Source organism: Schistocerca americana, chromosome 1 (genome assembly GCF_021461395.2).
Source record: "Schistocerca americana isolate TAMUIC-IGC-003095 chromosome 1, iqSchAmer2.1, whole genome shotgun sequence".
Classification (NCBI taxonomy): domain Eukaryota; kingdom Metazoa; phylum Arthropoda; class Insecta; order Orthoptera; family Acrididae; genus Schistocerca; species Schistocerca americana.
Window position 1 is genome coordinate 754,731,904 of NC_060119.1, and position 20,526 is coordinate 754,752,429.

Genomic DNA, 20,526 nt, shown 5'->3' on the forward strand with positions numbered 1-20,526 from the left:
CCTTTCCCATCTATTTTTCACCACCCCCTCCCACCTTTGTTACATACAATGCACTTAGCTTCTCACTCTTATTAATTTGGCACAATATTTTAGTAGTAATCTCTATCTTGCATATTACCCTGTCTTCCACCTTTAAGCTCTCAGGTTTTCAAATGTCATCTGATGTAGTCCCCAACAATTAGTCTTTCCTTCTCATCCCGTATGGTATGTCTCCCCAGACCCACAGTTCTGGGCGACCTTCGCTAAATCTACCTCTTTTTCTAGACCTCTCCAGACCTTTTCCTTCATCCTTACCCTTCAACCCTTCTGCCTGAAGAGGGAGCCACTAGCTCTGACAGCCTGCCAATCACAACAATCTTTTACGTGTGTGTTCTGCCTCTGCTTGGTGAGTAGATTTTTTATCTATCCAATTAAACAAAATTACTTTAAAAGGTAGACAACATACGGTACTGCAGTGAATGTTGATGTTGATGACTAAGAAGTCTAAATTTATATGTATAAAAAATGAAAGCTGCATCTCAGTATACCTGCTAAACTATCAATTCTGACAGCAAGCCATCTCATGGAAACCATGCTCAGGAAAGAACATGTTGAATTTTCATCAAAAAGTTGGACAAATCTGTAAAATTAACAAAAATATTTAAAAAATACATTTATTATTGTCAAAATATCTGTAATAACTGTATGTTATGAAATAACTGTGTGTTATCAAATAAAAGCTGCAGTTAGGTTCCTGCGTTTCATCAGAACGTACATACATTTACTCCACCCTAGGTTATGGAATGCATATTACCATTTAAAATGTTATTATGTCTAACACATGGTGCATCTATATGCTATTGACAAAAGTTCTATGATGTACTAAATTCAATAATTTAAGTTTAATGGTTAATGATTAGCATTAGTAGCACTTATTCCAAGAAAGTTAACTTTAAAGAAATTAAGTGAAAAAGATGTAGAGTTTGACCACTATACATGCATAGTTGCACTTACAATGAGCAGTTAAATCGTTGTCAATACTGTTTCAAATTATTGTATGATAACTATAAATAATTTGGTGTAATTGCATCTAACATAAAACTAGACACACATGAATTTATTAAAAATTAATGGGGAAGCCAGACTCACTCTGCTGACAATATGAGAACACAAACCACACATAGGTTCTTTGAGTCCACTGGAAAGCTTTTCATATTAAGAACTGTAGACAACAGGAGGAAGACAGGCGGCAGTGTGTAGTTTCTCATCAGCAACAAGTGCAGTGAAGAACAGTATGAAATTCCAGACCCTTTTACACTGTCATATGTATTGAGCCCAAAGGGCAAATTTTGATATTGTATTTCAATAGCTGGATACATTAAGTTTAATGCTTTTCAGGAATAGTAAGTGAAGTGTGGAGAATAGGTTTTATGCTATCTTTATAAATTCATAGCTTATTGTCTTTACCTGTAGATCAGTATTACTTCTATACCTACATATGTACTCTACAAGTCACTGTTCAGTGCAAGGTGGAAGGCTATTCTGTTGCCAAATATACTCTCAATAGATAACATTGGCAGAGGGGAATACTACCTGAAGTATATGACTCGACTCATATTGTTCTGATTCTTTGGAATGAGCAAATGAAGGGAATGTGGTGTGTGTGTGTGTGTGTGTGTGTGTGTTTGTTTTGTACTAGCATCAAGAGTCAATATGCAGGGAACCATTTTTCAATGTTATACTCCTGTGCCAGCAAATTTGGGATTAAACTGAACAGATCTGCTATGAAAACTTCTGACATGATCCATGAGACTTCCAAGGTCAAATCCTTGCCAAGAATACATGTTTTTGAATATGAAAAGATTTTTGAAAAATATGAGAAGATGTCAAAGCAGTCTACAGGAATTTCAACATCCACTTAAATCAATGGGAATGTGATAAATGTTGAGTGTTTGATAGCACAAGATGCAAATTTAGTAAACCCTTTTCTTTCTCATTTTTAGATTGATATCATTGGTTTAGTGACAGTTCATTTATCACAGTTTGAATATCTTTTATTTTCTAGGAGTTAACTGGGTAAATACAAGAAATTGTCAATATCCAAAGTGAAACAATGTTTCTGGCAAATACATGTCATTAAATTCTTATGTATATTCTTAAATGAGCACTTCTTCACTTCTTTCTTACTCACTTTGAAATAAATATGCCTTCTTTTGCAAATGCATGTATTGTGCTTAAACCACTAACAGTTGAGCCAATAGCACTGAGAACTGGTGACCGTGTAACTGCATCTAAGCGTTTGATATCACGAATGGCAGACCTTAAAAACACAAAAATTAAATTACCAATGTTTAAAAAACATTAATTCTATGCAATGTATGACAATTCTAGGTATATAGTTTCACAGCATACTCACCTGAATATCTTACTTATCAAATGGTAGACTACACCCAATACAATAACTGCCACGAAAAACCATGGAAAGACAACACATATAAACAGGATTGCAAAAACAACTAGAAGTATATTCTGCATGATAGTTTCCACAGTGATAGGCAAACGAACATCAACTGTAAAGAAAGAAAACTATGAAATGTATGTACAATTAGAATAACACCATAAAAAATTTTAAAATGATTTTCATTAGTGCAAATACTTTATCAGTATAGAAGACACATCTATAGATTTTTAATTTTTAGAAAAAGCTTAAAGAATTTATAAAGTTCATTAGGTGCAGAAGTACTAATAATATGATTTTAACATAGAAAAGAAGATCATTTTCAGCACTTCCAAACATGCCATTCAAAGGGCAACAATATACTTAATTCATGTGGTTTTATTATGTGGCCAGACCTTCCATGCAGTCTAATAGTTAATGGGACCTTTAGTACAAAACAGCTGTTTTACAAATTACCGTTAGTAACACCGCTATCTATTCCACTGAGTGATAACAGGCAGTAAGCGTTCACGAATTTATATTTTGAAGTATTTAGAATATTTATGTTTCAATATATTCATGCAGGTATGCATTTCTTCGTTTCATGTGAAGTTAATGGGATTTGTGACAATGTAATATCATCTTCTTCACAGAAGGTGACCTTTGCAGTATCAGACAACTCAGTCTGTTTTGTGACGGCATATGACAGTGACAAGCAAAATATCCTTTGGTCTTAATTGTAAAAATAAAAAATGAAATAATATCCATTTACTGTAAACCAATCAACTAATGCAAGGTAAAAGAAATGTTAGAATTTATCTGTCTGTCAAAAGATACAATTCATGCTTGTATTATATTGAAGTCGGCCGTTTGTAACATCAATTATCTGTAAAGAGAAGAAGAAATTGTGAATGAATATGAGTTTGTTTCCAAAAGGATTTTAGAACATAGTTTTATTATTCTGAATAAATTTATTTATTTTACAAAACTGAAGTTATAATGTTGAAGTTGAAGATGTAGCAAGAGAGAAAGAAATTTATGTTAACTTAGAGGTTTGGAATTTTATGAGATTAAAAACCAAAGAAAATTTATTTACAAATTTCTGTAGAAACAAATGGCAACTGTTCTGACTGACTTATTAATGAAATATTTCTACTACAGAAGGAAGTTTGTCTTTCTGGGAAATCCTCTGTGTCAATGATAAAAACAAAATGTGCAAATTAAAAAAAAAGACATACCACCAGTAATTCTTAAAGTATTAAAGACAAGCTATGTCAGAGAGGAATTATTTCATGTTATTGGCTTTTCCCACAATTTATACCAGTGGAGTCTATTATGTACACACAGTTCTACAGAAATACATAAAAGAGAAACAGAATATTCATCTCATCAGTGAAAATTGATAATTTGGCTCCCTGGTAAAGGATAATCTTAGAGAAGAAAAGAAAACAAATAAAGTGGGACACAAACTGGCTTTGAATAAGAATGTTGGTGAATTTACAAATAAATAAATAAATAAATGAAATCAGTACAAAGAGGATGGAATGCAAATTCCATATGGATATACAGGGGAAGCCTCACATCGAATGAAATTAATTCTGATTGATTTTTCAGGTTGATTTTGCTGACAAACAAGCAGACACCACTGTTATGGATGCCATATCATCATCTACGCCTTCTGCATAGAGGGAAAAACATCACCATCACTGTCACTGTAGTTGGCTATTTTTGGGCAGCTACTACATCTACTGCTGCTGTCAACAAGGAGATCCACCATACAATGATACAGAAAATGGTGATTTGATTTCAGAATAGCATTATAGCAAAATGTTATAGTGCTGTGGTGGTAGTTAAGATGAGTGATATTGTACACAACATTTTAGAAACAGTGGTGAACAGTAAATGAACAGAATGAATGTAAAACTGAATTATTATAATAAAATCTAATCTAAACACGCACTGTGCAATCCACTGTGAAGTGTATAGCAGAAAGTACTTAGTATTGTACAACATATTAGGGTTTTTGTCTGTGTTCCACTTGCATACAGAGTGCAGTAAGAACAACTACCTAATTATCTATGTGTACATTGTAATTTATCCACTTAATTTAATTAGTCTACTTAATCCAATTCATAAAACAAAATGATCTTCACACACACACACACACACACACACACACACACACACACACACAAACTGAAAGTACTTCCTTCTGCAAACCCCATAAAAAATTAATGTATATGAGATTTCTTCTATCAAAAGTAAAGTAAATGCTCCAATCATTTCCCCATCATTTCTTGATCAGTCATATCATTTTATTTTTCCCTATCTTCATTAATTATGTTCTTTCATATTCCCCTTTCTCTCCCTCTCTCAACCTTTCACTCAAGCCTCACAATCTGTTTTTTTGTGGAATTTCTATGATGCTTTCCCATGAGTAAAATAAACCTGTGAATATTCACACTGTTCTCCTTTGTGTAGACTCAATACCGTCTGTTAGTTTCATGTGGTATGCCCTCCCCCCCCTCCTCCCCCACACACAAGCACATGAACAATATTCTAAGATGGACTGCTCATATTTTTAAGCATTATACTGACTGCATCTTCCAAGTATCATGATAATGAACTGAAGTCTGTCACTTGCTTTATCTGTGACTGGACCTATGTGACACACCATTTCATTTACACACAAATTGTAGCATTCAGTACAATATGGACAGACAAAAATCTATTCACCAAGTGGTGGCAGGAGAAAACACATAAAAATGTGGAAACCCACAAGCTTTTTAAGTCACCCCCGATCTCTGCAAAATCCTGGTCAGATCTGATGCTACTTGTGCACCTATTTCCCTACCCTGTAACCCCTGCCCCTGTGACTGTCCACTATGTAAGAGTTGACCAATGCACCCTCCTACCACCACATGCAACACCCCTGTAACTGGCAAAACATGCTATCAAGGGGAGAATCACCTGTGAAGCTACATATGTCATATGCCAGCTGTTATGTAAACATTCTTGGATCTTCTACATTGGTATGACTACTATAAGTTATCAGAAATGATGAACGGGCATAGTCAGAGGGTGTATACTGGCAACATGCAATATTCTGTGGTAGAGTACACTCTCAACATGACAGTACAGATCTCACTGCCTCAACATGGCAGTAGAGATCTCGCTGTCTGTTTCAGCACACATACCATCTAGATTCCCAATCCTTACACCAGTTTCTCAGAACTTTGTTTGCAGGGGGGAATTGGCTTTACGTCTATACCTACATAGATACTCTGCAAGCCACCACAAGCTGCATGGCGGAGGGTACCATGTACCACTACTTGTCATTTTTCCTCCTGTTCCACTCGCAAATACAGTGAGGGGAAAAATGACTGCCTGTACGCCTCCATATGAGTCCTAATTTCTCATAGCTTATCTTCATGGTACTTATGCACAATGAATGTTGGCAGGAGCGGAATTGTTCAGCAGTCAGCTTAAAATGCTGGTTCTCTAAATTTTCTTAGTAGTGTTTCCTGAAAAGAAAACTGCTTTAACTCCACAGATTCCTATTTGAGTTCCCGAAGCATCTCCGTAACACGTTTTGTTCAAACCTACCAGTAAAGTTAAAGCAGCAAAGGGGAAGTCGGGTGTTAGCTCCGTGTGCTACAGTTATTTTCTATATATATATATATATATATATATATATATATATATATATATATATATATATATATATATATATATATATAAAATAGAGGGAAACATTCCACGTGGGAAAAATATATCTAAAAAGAAAGATGATGAAACTTACCAAACAAAAGCGCTGGCAGGTCGATAGACACACAAACAAACACAAACATACACACAAAATTCTAGTTTTCGCAACCAATGGTTGCCTCGTCAGGAAAGAGGGAAGGAGAAGGAAAGACAAAAGGATATGGGTTTTAAGGGAGAGGGTAAGGAGTCATTCCAATCCCGGGAGCGGAAAGACTTACCTTAGGGGGAAAAAAGGACAGGTATACACTCGCACACACACACACACATATCCATCCACACATGTGTGGATGGATATGTGTGTGTGTGTGCGAGTGTATACCTGTCCTTTTTTCCCCCTAAGGTAAGTCTTTCCGCTCCCGGGATTGGAATGACCTTAGGGGGAAAAAAGGACAGGTATACACTCGCACACACACACACATATCCATCCACACATGTGTGGATGGATATGTGTGTGTGTGTGCGAGTGTATACCTGTCCTTTTTTCCCCCTAAGGTAAGTCTTTCCGCTCCCGGGATTGGAATGACTCCTTACCCTCTCCCTTAAAACCCATATCCTTTTGTCTTTCCTTCTCCTTCCCTCTTTCCTGACGAGGCAACCATTGGTTGCGAAAGCTAGAATTTTGTGTGTATGTTTGTGTTTGTTTGTGTGTCTATCGACCTGCCAGCGCTTTTGTTTGGTAAGTTTCATCATCTTTCTTTTTAGATATATATGCTATATCATTAATTTATTATTCCGTGTCTTATTCATAAAATATTATCGTTCACAAACTACCCTCATGATACTTAACTGCAAAAGGAATAGTTAGTTTACCTAAAACAACTTATTTGATGACTTATTACCTGTAGTAGATTCCTACAAAACATGAGGAATTGAGATTTCCATTGAGCAAAAGGTAATGGTTTATAAAATAATGTACATAAGTCAGAAGCCCTTTAGTTACTTTCTTGCAAGCATTTCAAGTTTTCCAAAAACGGAACAGTTCAAGTTCCTAGGCGTACAGATAGATAGTAAGCTGTTGTGGAAAGCCCATGTTCAGGATCTTGTTCAGAAACTAAATGCCGCTTTATTTACCATTAGAACAGTATCTGAAATAAGTGACATTTCAACACGAAAAGTAGTATACTTCGCATATTTTCATACGCTTATGTCATATGGTATTATTTTTTTGGGGTAATTCTTCTGATTCAAAAAGGGTATTTTTGGCTCAAAAACGGGCTGTTCGAGCTATGTATGGTGTAAGTTCGAAAACCTCTTGTCGACCCCTATTCAATAGTCTGGGAATTTTGACATTGCCCTCACAGTATGTATTTTCTTTAATGTCGTTTGTTGTTAGCAATATTAGCTTATTCCCAAGAGTTTGCAGCTTTCACTCAGTTAATACTAGGCAGAAATCAAATCTGCATGTGGAATGCACTTCCTTGACTCTTGTGCAGAAAGGAGTGCAGTATTCTGCTGCATCCATTTTCAATAAGCTACCACAAGAACTCAAAAATCTTAGCAGTAGCCCAAACACTTTCAAGTCTAAACTGAAGAGTTTCCTCATGGCTCACTCCTTCTATTCTGTCGAGGAGCTCCTGGAAGAGCTAAAAAATTAAGCAAATTCCTGTGTTACATTCTTGATTTTCTTTATTTAAACTAACGACTAGTCGCCTGAATATGTTTCTTATATTTCATTTTATCTGTTTCTACAATCGTGTTATAATTTCATGTATTGACTCATTCCATGACCATGGAGACTTCTCCTAAATGTGGTCCCACGGAACAATAAATAAATAAATAAATAAAAAAAATAAATAAAAAAATACTGGTAATTATAACTTCTACTTCCCGTAAGATACTTTGGCTATTTTGGCCTTTAAGACTGAGTCATTACCTAATTTTTTTGAACTGTTAAACATGTTTGGTTAACAGAATAATGTTTAATTAAAAAATTAAGAAAACTGAGAAAATTATGAACCTAAGAGTATTGCATGAAGATAGGGATATTGCGTGAAGATAGGTAAATCCCAGCAGAAGTGTATGTGGTGTTAAATAAATAGTCCAGCTAACTTTGTTAAACCTGCAGTAACTCAACATCTAGATAAATCAAATTACTACTTGTTCCTTTATAATGTCATTGTAACTAATTTACACATTGCTTTTATTAAAACTAAAATGTAACAACAAAGTTTAATAATTATTTCTATGCACTTACATAAATATCTAGAATAGATACATTAGTCATGGAATCAGCAACCAGTAATCAAAGAGTGAATACCTATATCAAGAGCCAGCAGTTTGTCACCAGTATGATAATATCTATAAAACAGTGTGAATGTCTCTGTAAAGTTTTTTGAGTCTTTGGGAGTGATTCACTTTATCAACATTGTGTGGTTACTGTCTTATATATATGTTGATAAAGTCAGTATTTGCTTCTGAATGGACACTATAAAATATTGCCACTGTCAAAATAGTTCATAACAGAGTAGACGAGGTTACCTGTGATTATTATTCAATGTGAGACATTGTAACCAATCTGATCATTGAGTGACTATGAGTGTCAAGGAATATGAAGATATATCATTTTAATTGATGGTGTGTTGTGTAAATCATTTCAAAAATTGACATAAATTGACTACTGCTGGCAACCAGAAGGTGTGTATTCAACAAAGAGCTACCAAAGGCTATCAATAAATCATAGGGGAGTCACATCACAATGTGCTTTGATCTTGCTGCCCACCTGGCCTAAAGTTACATTAATTTCTATGGTCTCAGGCTTTCTTTTCAGTAAATATTCCTATTCTTCATGCCCTTTTATTGTTTATTATTTTATCGTTTGTTTTCTGACCTGCTTATTTTTTTCCTACCAATGGCCTTGCCACAAATGGTACACTGGTTTCCATTAGATCACTTAATTTATGCACCACTAGACACAGATAACAATTGGATGGGTAACTGCCCAGGTCTGCCATGTGCTGTTGGCAAGTGGGGTGCACTTGGTCCTTGTGAGGCCAACTGAGAAGCTACCTGACTGAGATGAGGCAGCTCCAGATCATGGAAATTGAGATCGTCCGGGAGAGAAGTGCGTTGACCCCATGGCCCTCCATACCCGCATCCAATGACGCCTTAGAAGTGAGGATGACACGGAGGTCAGTCAGTACTGTTGGGCCTTCCAAGACCTTCTCCGATAGATATTTTTATTCTATTCCTCTCTCTCCTCTCCTCATCTGGCTACCACGTGTAAGGCACTTAGTTTTTCACTCTTACGACTCTTACATCATGTTTTTTGAGTAATCTTGCTTATTACCCTATCTTCTACCTTTAAGTTCTCTGGTTTTCAATTCTTGTCTGGTGCATGTACAAGCAATCTGTCTATTCTTCTCATATTGTCCAATAAATTTCCCCTGAGCTATGTTTCTGGGTAGATTTTCCATAACTCTTCCCATTTACTAAACATCACCAATCTTTTTCCTTTATCTCTATTGCTTTCCTTTGACCCCTTCTGCCAGAAGAAGGAGCCACTGGCTCCAAAAGCTTGAGCATTTCTACATTTTTTTAATGTAATTTCTCTTGCTGCTACTTATAACATTTGCAATATTATGAAAATCTGATGGGATACTTGTGCAGAATTTTTTTTTGTTTTCCAGAGAATACATCATTGTAGTTAACTGCATCATATGAGGTTAATTTTAATCTTGTCTGCCAGGTTATAAAAACATACATCATACACTTAAGCCAGGAGAACATGCTGTGGTCTCCCTATCAAAAAATCATCGGTCCAGTCACTTATTTTGTTTTATGCCTGAAATCAACGTACTTTTGTAAATAAATGTGGTGTGGTATGAAGACAAATGCTTTCAAAAAATACTGAATCCATCTGATTATCTTGATCCATGACTTTCAGGATGTCATATGAGAAGAGCGTGAGTTGCTTTTCATACACACAAAATTCAAGCTTTCGCAACAAACTGTTGCCTCATCAGGAAAGAGGGAAGGAGAGGGAAAGACGAAAGGAAGTGGGTTTTAAGGGAGAGGGTAAGGAGTCATTCCAATCCTGGGAGCGGAAAGACTTACCTTAGGGGGAAAAGGATGGGTATACACTCGCACACACACACATATCCATCCACACATATACAGACACAAGCAGACATATTTAAAGACAAAGAGTTTGGGCAGAGATGTCAGTCGAGGGGGAAGTGCAGAGGCAAAGATGATGTTGAATGACAGGTGAGGTGTGAGTGGCGGCAACTTGAAATTAGCGGAGATTGAGGCCTGGTGGGTAACGGGAAGAGAGGATATATTGAAGAGCAAGTTCCCATCTCCGGAGTTCGGATAGGTTGGTGTTGGTGGGAAGTATCCAGATAACCAGGACGGTGTAACACTGTGCCAAGATGTGCTGGCCGTGCACCAAGGCATGTTTAGCCACAGGGTGATCATCATTACCAACAAACACTGTCTGCCTGTGTCCATTCATGCGAATGGACAGTTTTGCTGGTCATTCCCACATAGAATGCATCACAGTGTAGGCAGGTCAGTTGGTAGATCACGTGGGTGCTTTCACACGTGGCTCTGCCTTTGATCGTGTACACCTTCCGGGTTACAGGACTGGAGTAGGTGGTGGTGGGAGGGTGCATGGGACAGGTTTTACACTGGGGGCGGTTACAAGGGTAGGAGCCAGAGGGTAGGGAAGGTGGTTTGGGGATTTCATAGGGATGAACTAAGAGGTTACGAAGGTTCGGTGGACTCACACGTCCGTCCACATCAAACCCACCAACAAGCAACAGTACCTCCATTACGACAGCTGCCACCCATTCCACATCAAACGGTCCCTTCCCTACAGCCTAGGTCTTCGTGGCAAACGAATCTGCTCCAGTCCGGAATCCCTGAAGCATTACATCAACAACCTGACAACAGCTTTCACGTCCCGCAACTACCCTCCCGACCTGGTACAGAAGCAAATAACTAGAGCCACTTCCTCATCCTCTCAAACCCAGAACCTCCCACAGAAGAACCACAAAAGTGCCCCACTTGTGACAGGATACTTTCCGGGACTGGATCAGATTCTGAATGTGGCTCTCCAGCAGGGATACGACTTCCTCAAATCCTGCCCTGAAATGAGATCCATCCTTCATGAAATCCTCCCCACTCCACCAAGAGTGTCTTTCCACCGTCCACCGAACCTTCGTAACCTCTTAGTTCATCCCTATGAAATCCCCAAACCACCTTCCCTACCCTCTGGCTCCTACCCTTGTAACCACCCCCGGTGTAAAACCTGTCCCATGCACCCTCCCACCACCACCTACTCCAGTCCTGTAACCCGGAAGGTGTACACGATCAAAGGCAGAGCCACGTGTGAAAGCACCCACGTGATCTACCAACTGACCTGCCTACACTGTGACGCATTCTATGTGGGAATGACCAGCAACAAACTGTCCATTCGCATGAATGGACACAGGCAGACAGTGTTTGTTGGTAATGAGGATCACCCTGTGGCTAAACATGCCTTGGTGCATGGCCAGCACATCTTGGCACAGTGTTACACCGTCCGGGTTATCTGGATACTTCCCACCAACACCAACCTATCCGAACTCCGGAGATGGGAACTTGCTCTTCAATATATCCTCTCTTCCCGTTATCCACCAGGCCTCAATCTCCGCTAATTTCAAGTTGCCGCCACTCGTACCTCACCTGTCATTCAACAACATCTTTGCCTCTGCATTTCTGCCTCGACTGACATCTCTGCCGAAACTCTTTGTCTTTAAATACGTCTGCTTGTGTCTGTATATGTGTGGATGGATATGTGTGTGTGTGCGCGAGTGTATACCCGTCCTTTTTTCCTTTTTTCCCCCCTAAGGTAAGTCTTTCCGCTCCCGGGATTGGAATGACTCCTTACCCTCTCCCTTAAAACCCACATCCCTTCGTCTTTCCCTCTCCTTCCCTATTTCCTGATGAGGCAACAGTTTGTTGCGAAAGCTTGAATTTTGTGTGTATGTTTGTGTTTGTTTGTGTGTCTGTCGACCTGCCAGCACTTTCATTTGGTAAGACACATCATCTTTGTTTTTTATATATATATATATATATATATATATATATATATATATATATATATATATATATATATATATATATATTTGGTCTTTAAATATGTCTGCTTGTGTCTGTATGTGTGGATGGATATGTGCGTGTGTGCGAGTGTATACCTGTCCTTTTTTCCCCCTAAGGTAAGTCTTTCCGCTCCCGGGATTGGAATGACTCCTTACCCTCTCCTTTAAAACCCACTTCCTTTCGTCTTCCCCTCTCCTTCCCTCTTTCCTGATGAGGCAACAGTTTGTTGCGAAAGCTTGAATTTTGTGTGTATGTTTGTGTTTGTTTGTGTGTCTGTCGACCTGCCAGCACTTTCATTTGGTAAGTCACATCATCTTTGTTTTTAGATATATATATATATATATATATATATATATATATATATATATATATATATATATCCTCCGAGCCCAACAACTAGGATTTAATATATAGATATATATATTTTAAATCCTAGTTGTTGGGCTCAGAGGAGATCATTCCGTTCAAGACAATTCATTACGTTTGAGCTGAGAATATGTTCTATGATTCTACAACAGACGAATGTCAATGAGATGGATCCTAGTTTTGTAGATTACTTCTGTTACCATACTTGTAGATTGGTGTTGCCTGTGATGTCTTTCAATACTGGATGTCAATGGATGTAGGGTATACTGTGGGTAAAGTGGCAGATATCTCGACTAAAAATTCAGTACAGCATTTGACAGGAATTCTATCAAGCTCTGAAGATTTGTTTAATTTTAGTGATTTCAGTTGCTTTTAAACACTGATAACATAAATGTCTACATCACTCATCCTTGCTGCAGTGTGAGAATTAAACTGTGGTATTATTTGCATATCTTCCTTTGTAAAGGGACATTTGAAAACAAAGTTCAGCACTTCTGCTTTTGCTTTCCCACCCTGAATTTTGCTGCTGGTGCCATCCAGGAGTGTCTGTATTCCTAGTTTGGTGTCTGTGAGAGCCTTTACATTCCTTTCAGTTTTGTGAGAAATCTTCCAGTAAGATTATTTACACTAGTTACACAGGCTTCACATATTACTCTCTTGACAGTCAAATGCATTTTATTCAGCACTTTCCACTCCATAGCCCTATGCTTTGTTTTACAACTATATGAGTACTTAATAATTAGAGTATGTTTAACACATCAGTAAACAGGTATTTAAATTACCAGTCAAAATTGATGTAGAAATTTTGTGAATGTTTTATGAACTAAACAGATAATGCTAAGGATTTAAAAAACAACAATAAACCTTTGTCTTGTCTAACTGAAAGTGTAGATCAAATATAACTGAACAAATAATGTGGACAAGCTCCTAATTCGAACTGATACCTATGAGTCTCAAGGAAAAAAAATCGATTACAAAGAAACATAAAACTAATAAAAGAAGAACTACATAAATACCTAATGAAATTTGAATAAAATTAAAATCTGAAGAGAGAAATTTATGATAACATAGACATAGCAAGAAAAGAATTTGTTGAATCTGTATATAAAGTCTGAAAAAAGCAAAAAATATTTTCAATGATGCCTCTTGTGGGCAAAGTTTCTAGATAAACTTGTTAGTGACAGACATTGAACAAAACTGTTTATTATAACAATGGCCAGATATGTCCAGGAGAAAATAATTGGGTGAGTATCATCTAAGGTTAGTTCCATAGTAAGTTACTCAGAACTATTGAATATTTTTAAATGTAATGAGGGAAGATGAGTGAATATGATCCAGTGGAAATGAGGCTCAAAGAGAAGGGGGCAACCAGAAATATGAATCTTCTCTCAAAAGTAGTGATAAAGGGATGGAAAGAACAATATTAACAAATTCTGTAGATTTCAAGGGTACTGCTTTGGTAAAAACAATGAGCATCCTGTTAGGAGTGACAACACTGATTGTTAGTCAAGAATAAAACTCACAGGGATTAAAGTACTGACTCTGAATCAGAGGACACACACACTACCTTTACAAAGCAGGTTGCCAGTACTTTCATTTTTTATTCAGTCTGTTACCCCCTTGAATTGCTACTGGTCCGGTGCTTCCTTGCACATGATCTTCAATTTAAAAACAAAATAGACAAATTCCTGCATCTTCCTTTCCATGAGTGATCCATTCCATTTTTTATGCCTTTCTCAAGTTATTCTGTAGCCCTTAGTCCCACTAGCAATACCCTCCTACAGTTTTTTTCAGTGTATGGCTGTATAGGATACTGGATCTCCTGATGGCTTACACTAACAATTTCATCGTCTCTTATGTGAACTTACCATTTTATTTTCCTTGATTCATGGGGTTGAATACATATGCTCTGATTCACTGCCTTTACTCACATCTAAAACTACTGACTATTTCTTCTCATTTATGTTTCTGTTAATTAATTTCCAGGATTCTGGAAGGCATGATGTCAGCAGCACTATGGTTTACTACATTATGCAATAAACTGAAGAGATTCATCCAAGTTGCAAATATTAATTTTCTTAATTATTTCATGACTAGTTTCAAGCCTAAGCTTATTATCAAATCATCCACTAAGGTATGCAATAACATCCATTAGGACAACCACATGCCTATTCAATCCAGTTAAACTCATCTTGTAAATTAGTGCAGGTTTGAACTTCATTCACCAGGCAACTTCATTCACCAGGCAACTTCATTCACTAGGCGGTTCAGACCTTATTAATTTGCAAGATGTGTTTAGCTGGAATGGATACAAATGTGGCAGTCATAATGGATATTACTGCTTAGCTTAATGGATGGTTTGATAATGCGCTCGGACTCAAAACTAATCATGAAGTAATAAAGAAAATTAGTATTGCAACTTGGATGGTTCCCTGCAATTTATTGCATAATTTGGTCATGTTTATGTGTTTCTGCATTCAACAATTTATCAATAGTCTGTTAACTTTGTATTATTTAAGAAACATTATAGCTTTCACCTTCATCTATGTCTCTTGAGAAAAGAGTTTGCATTCTTCCCAGAGGCGTTGTTTCAAAGAAATACAGTGGGCTCTCCACCACTTTCTTGAACAACTTGTTGTGCAGTATTGTTGATGCTCTCAAAGACACCTAAAATATTAGCAATAGTTTGAGCACAACAGTAGACAACAAGTATTGTAAGTAAACATGTACTTAGATTAGAAATCTCAGTGGTACTTACTTTTGTAAACATGAACCCTCTCAGCAAGCTAGTTCCCAAAATAACTGCAATTGTTACTGCATAAACAAGCTGATACATGTGGTACTTTGGATTATCATTTAAGTTGTGACTGATGACTGTTACATTTCCCAAATCTATTGTCACATTCTGGAAATGATAAAAACGAAAATTCTGAGATCTGCTGTTACCAAAAGGGTGAATGTGATACCTTGAACAACACACATCTCTAGTACAATAAGGACTAGTAATATTTTAGATTCTAAAAATATTTCACAACAGGCCAATTAATATTTACGGTCACTGCCTACAGTTTCTACGTCACATATAACCTCTACTTACAATATTGTGCTCCTTTATTTGTCTCGGTCTTGTTTGAAATTGTCCTTTACAGGGTCCTGGAAGTAGATATTTCTGAAATTCTGAGAGCCACTGAATCACAATTTAATTACCCTTAACTGGTGATCTTTTTCTTGTTTGGGACCAGGTACTCACCTTGGCCAAACAGATCTACACTTGTCACATCCTAAAGTCCCTCTAGATCACACTGAGATGAATGACTGGATGGTGCTTTAAACAACAATGCCAGCACATTTCCATCTCAATCATGTCTCATATGAGCTTATTCTTTTCATCCAATGATCTGAAGTCAGCAAACCACTAAAGTCACTCCCTTCTGCTCTCCCTCATTCATCACACATCTCATCCTAGCACGAAGAAAAGTAAGCAAGCTTACGTGGTACTTAGGACCATGGTCACAGTTGCTTCACTAGGCAAGTGGTAACGAACACAATATGCATACAATAACTTATCACTTCTCAAAGAGGATGCTGGCAGCAGATGTATGAAACCCGTATGTTGCACAGGACCTATTCACACAGGGCAGGCAGAATGTAAAGGATCAAACATGTAACAGTGTTTTGTACTTATGCAAAAACACAAGTAACAAAAGCTAATATCTTATTGTTACATATTACAGAATACTACTGTACAACACTATTGTGAATAGTACTGTTTGCTAATTATAACATATGTACTGGTTGTAGGGTATGAATTTAACAATGGTGTTTTCTTTTTTGTTTGTGCTTAAAGGAGCAGGGGGAAGTTACATATACTGCTGACCACTAAAAATTATGTGTAACATATTTAGAAAATGCAATACCAAAAAGGCAAAGAATAGGAGCCAGAACAAATATGTTTACTAGAGAGTACAACAAAATGCCACCAGTAGGGTGTCATTGGGTGTGGTAAGATATTGATGTGGAGCTCACATGAAGATGCCATGAGGTGCCGCAATTCATTGGCAGTGAGCACATATGCATATGGTCACACACAAGGCCTCGTAGGGTGGTGGCTAGATGTGCCAATGTGTAAGTGGCTACATGGCCTGCCGCAGAGTATAAAGGTGGAGGCAGTGGTGTCCAACATAAGGCAAGACTTCTATGTAGGACAGACTCAGAGACTGCATGTCTAGTATTTGCTCTCGGTCTGCTCACATTCATATTTAGTCACATACCTCCCTCCAGAGAAACATGATAAGAATTGTGCAATTTTATCAAGTCATTCATTCATCTTCTGCTCAGATGAGGATAAAGATTGTTGTTATTCAAGTCTTGTCTTTTGTTCATATATCTCCTGACCAATTTCCATAATTCTTTCAAAACATTCATTTGCCATCACCGCGTTCACTAACTGGATGGACCTTCCTCAGCTTGCTATGACTTTAAGTGTCTAGACCACTCGTTCCATGTGACATACAAGTTTTAATTTCTGGAGCCAGGTGTGAGATTGGATGGTCGTGAATAAGTGTGAAGTTGTTGTCGCGCTATGAGTTATCAGAATAGTCACTCCTCTTTGTAAAATTGAACTTGCACAGCCCTAGCACACACAAAGCAATGGAAAGGCTTTAAGGATCACTTTGCATTATATGAACAACCCATACATAGGCCAGTGGCAGAGCCAGGAACTAGGACAGTAAAAGAGAGTTTGTCAACTGTTCTTGAGAAGGATGGCCCTTTCCAGCACCAAGGAATGGATGGCACCAGGAAAAGAAAGAGGAAGAGGCCAGGACAAATGCAGCACCAGATAGGGCCTGGGGGCCAAAGCATAGTGGCCAGATCGCGCCCAGAGTCGATTTGGATATCCCAGAAGGTGGCCAGGAGTAACTGACAGTGATGTGAGACTGCAGATGACACATAGATGGGGGAACAGGTTACCGACAGTGCGAGGGCATCTAGCAACAGTGGTGGCCGACAGATTGCCCAGAGAGTGTTTATCATGCACAGAGCATTCATAGGAAAAGTAAAAGCTAGGAAAATGAAGTAAGAGTGCAAGAAAGCCATTTCCTGGAAAGATATTAAGAGTCAGCCATGAAAACAGAAACAAGTTCATAGAATTGGAGTGCCAGGAAGGCACTAATAACTGCTTGACATTTCTCATGGGCACTGCACTGCAGATAAACCTAATTCAGGGAAATACTCTGGGAAACAGTGGAAGGTATAATCTGGATGAAAAAATCTGGTTCAGGGAATCACTAGTATGGTTGCAAGGATAAAGGGAACTGTAACACTCAAATTATGGACAAGAATTGGCATGAAAGTGACACACTGCTTCCATGTAATTAGGGAAGATGTGGATCTTTCATTTCACATGGTGGTGAGCCGAGACTTCTTCAAGGAAAATGGAAGCATAATCAATTACATCACCAGAAGCTTGTCGATCCACAGGGGATGGATTGAAATCCAGGCAGGTGAAAATTGAGCTCTGTACACTTGCTACTACAGTTGTGCAGGTACTGGAAAGAAAAGGCAATTTCAGAAAAGCTCAGATGCCGAGCAAAATTCACATAGAGAAACAAAGACTGAGTAACAGAGTAAGCTCGACACAGTACAGATCTTTCAACAAAGGCTTGAGTGCAAGTCGAGAAACATGTATAAAAGCGAGAGCAAATAGGGACAGAAAGCAAATGGTTGAAACACGACAGAGACATGCAACAGGTATTACTGGAGGGAACCAAAAGGGGTAAAGCAAAGTTGAACAAGACTAACAATAAACCCTGAAAGGAATGGGTGTACTGAATACATATAGAGGTGAACAGAGTCAAAGAGGCTATCATTCTGAAACAGGGGATCACCAAGGCCCTGTTTCTTCTGAAGCATTAGCAATAGTAGAATTAGGAGAATGGCTAACAAGTGTGCTAAACGCTACAGATTAGAGTGTGTCAGTAGAAAGCCCACTGTTGGTACCAGAAGCAGTCCCAGAGAAGGCATTGTTGTGGTAATCATTCAGCATGAATTGTGTGAATAGAAACAAGCCACAGTTGAAAACGAGAGTAAGTATACTAAAAGAGAATATCCGAGTGAGTCATTTGCACACCACAGAGAAGGCAGCAATTTGAGCTACATAGCATGTAAAGCAATGTTTTTAATTTACCAAGAGACAAATTATCTTATACAGATTATATAGTGCATGAAATTAAACTTAACAGAGGCAGAAGGCAGGGTGATACTTATGCAACAATGCAGAATACTGTAAGCACAAAAAGAGATGCTCCAGCAAGAAACTGGAAAGGTTTCAGAGGATGACATCACAGTACCAAGCAAAAGTGATTGGAATTTTCTGTTAATTATGATTCCAAAGAAAACGCTTGCAAGTAGAAAGCAAAAGTGGTGAATAGTTGTGGACTATGGGGGACTGATGAAATCTCCCTAAATTCATTACCAAGGATAGAAAAAATTCCTGATGGTCTAGGAAAGCCAAAATACTTCTTGATCCTAGATTTAGTGAATGGTTTTTATTAGGTCATATTATATAGAACAAACCAAGAAAAAGTGGTTTTCAATATGGTGTACAGACATTCAGAGTACAAATGAATGTGCATGTATCTTCAAACAACACTAAGTACATTTCAGAAGTTGATGAACTCTCTTTTGACAGGCTTACAAGGTGACAAATTGTTCGTTTATTTGGATAATGTGATGATATTTGGCTGCTCCTTATAGAAACACAATGTTTAGCTGACAGAAATATTTGAAAGACTTAGACTCCACAATTTAAAGTTAAAGGTGGACAAGTGCAAAATTTTGCAACAACAAGTATACTAGTTGCCCATATTTTATCACCTGAGGGCTTGACGCCAGACCCACAGAAAGTCAAAGTGACAATGGAGTATTCACAGCCTAAAACAACAAAGCAACTAAGGGGATATCTATGACTTGTGGGATACAGAGGCATTTTATAAACAACTTAGTTAGCTACATGAGTTATTAAAAAAGAAAATATCTTCCACCTGGGATTCAAGCTGGAAAATGATTTTCAGTATCAGGAACAGGAGCTGATCAGCTCACTAATGTTGCAGTATCTGGACCTTGACAAGGGCTTTATAACTAACATAGATACTAGTGAGACAAATATAAGAGCAGTTTTGAGTCAGGGAAAAACTAGAAGCAAATTATCTTTCCCACATGCCTTGAGGATGCTGAATAAGGCAGAAAGAGGGTACAGTATGACTGGGAGGGAGATGTTAACCATCTTTTGGGCAGTATATTACTTAAGACTGCACATATTTGACAGGAAGTTACTGATATGTATTGACCAATTTGGGTAGGTGTCATCCTGATTGATGAAGTTTATGTCAAAGTTGCAGGAATAAGACCATCAGATGATGTTCAAAAATGGGAAACAAAATGAATTCGCTGATGCACATCTGTGAGTAAGGAAGGTCAGGGTGGTTGGTGCATGACCAGAAGGCAACAGTAGCCTAGGTCTGGACAAGGCAGAAGAGAAAGCTGTAGCATGGGTCAGGGACTTACAGGCAGGCACAGGCAGCAGGGCTGTTGACACAAGCAAGCAGGCGACAGGCGGGATCACCAAGGACACAGAAAAATGAGACAGCTGAACTGAAAACAGTAATAGATTATATTAAAAATTGTGAAAGCTGTGTCACAGATATAGAAGAGTATATCTGGGAATGTGAGACATCTTAAGTGAGCATGGTAGAAGAAATAAATCAACATGAAAAAGCTGCAAAATTAAAACAGTTTCACGTATCTCCCACTGGAGGACAACATGGCATAGAAAGAATCTATCAGCGAATAAAAAAAGTACTGAGCATTAAATGATATGAAGAAGGATGTAG

General features: G+C 37.9%; 1 protein-coding gene across 4 annotated transcripts in view; it reads right to left on the reverse strand.

Annotated features, from left to right (window-relative positions):
• LOC124611375 (ATP-binding cassette sub-family C member 5-like) overlaps positions 1–20,526 on the reverse strand; it is a 515,589-nt gene that overhangs the window by 119,733 nt on the left and 375,330 nt on the right. For all 4 annotated transcript variants that reach the window (XM_047140243.1, XM_047140240.1, XM_047140242.1 and 1 more), the window contains 5 exons: positions 15,393–15,539; positions 15,172–15,301; positions 2,396–2,549; positions 2,171–2,299; positions 528–619 (listed from right to left, as the gene is read on the reverse strand). In XM_047140243.1, the coding sequence (XP_046996199.1) occupies positions 528–619; positions 2,171–2,299; positions 2,396–2,549; positions 15,172–15,301; positions 15,393–15,539 (652 nt within the window). The remainder of the gene's footprint in view (positions 1–527; positions 620–2,170; positions 2,300–2,395; positions 2,550–15,171; positions 15,302–15,392; positions 15,540–20,526) is intronic.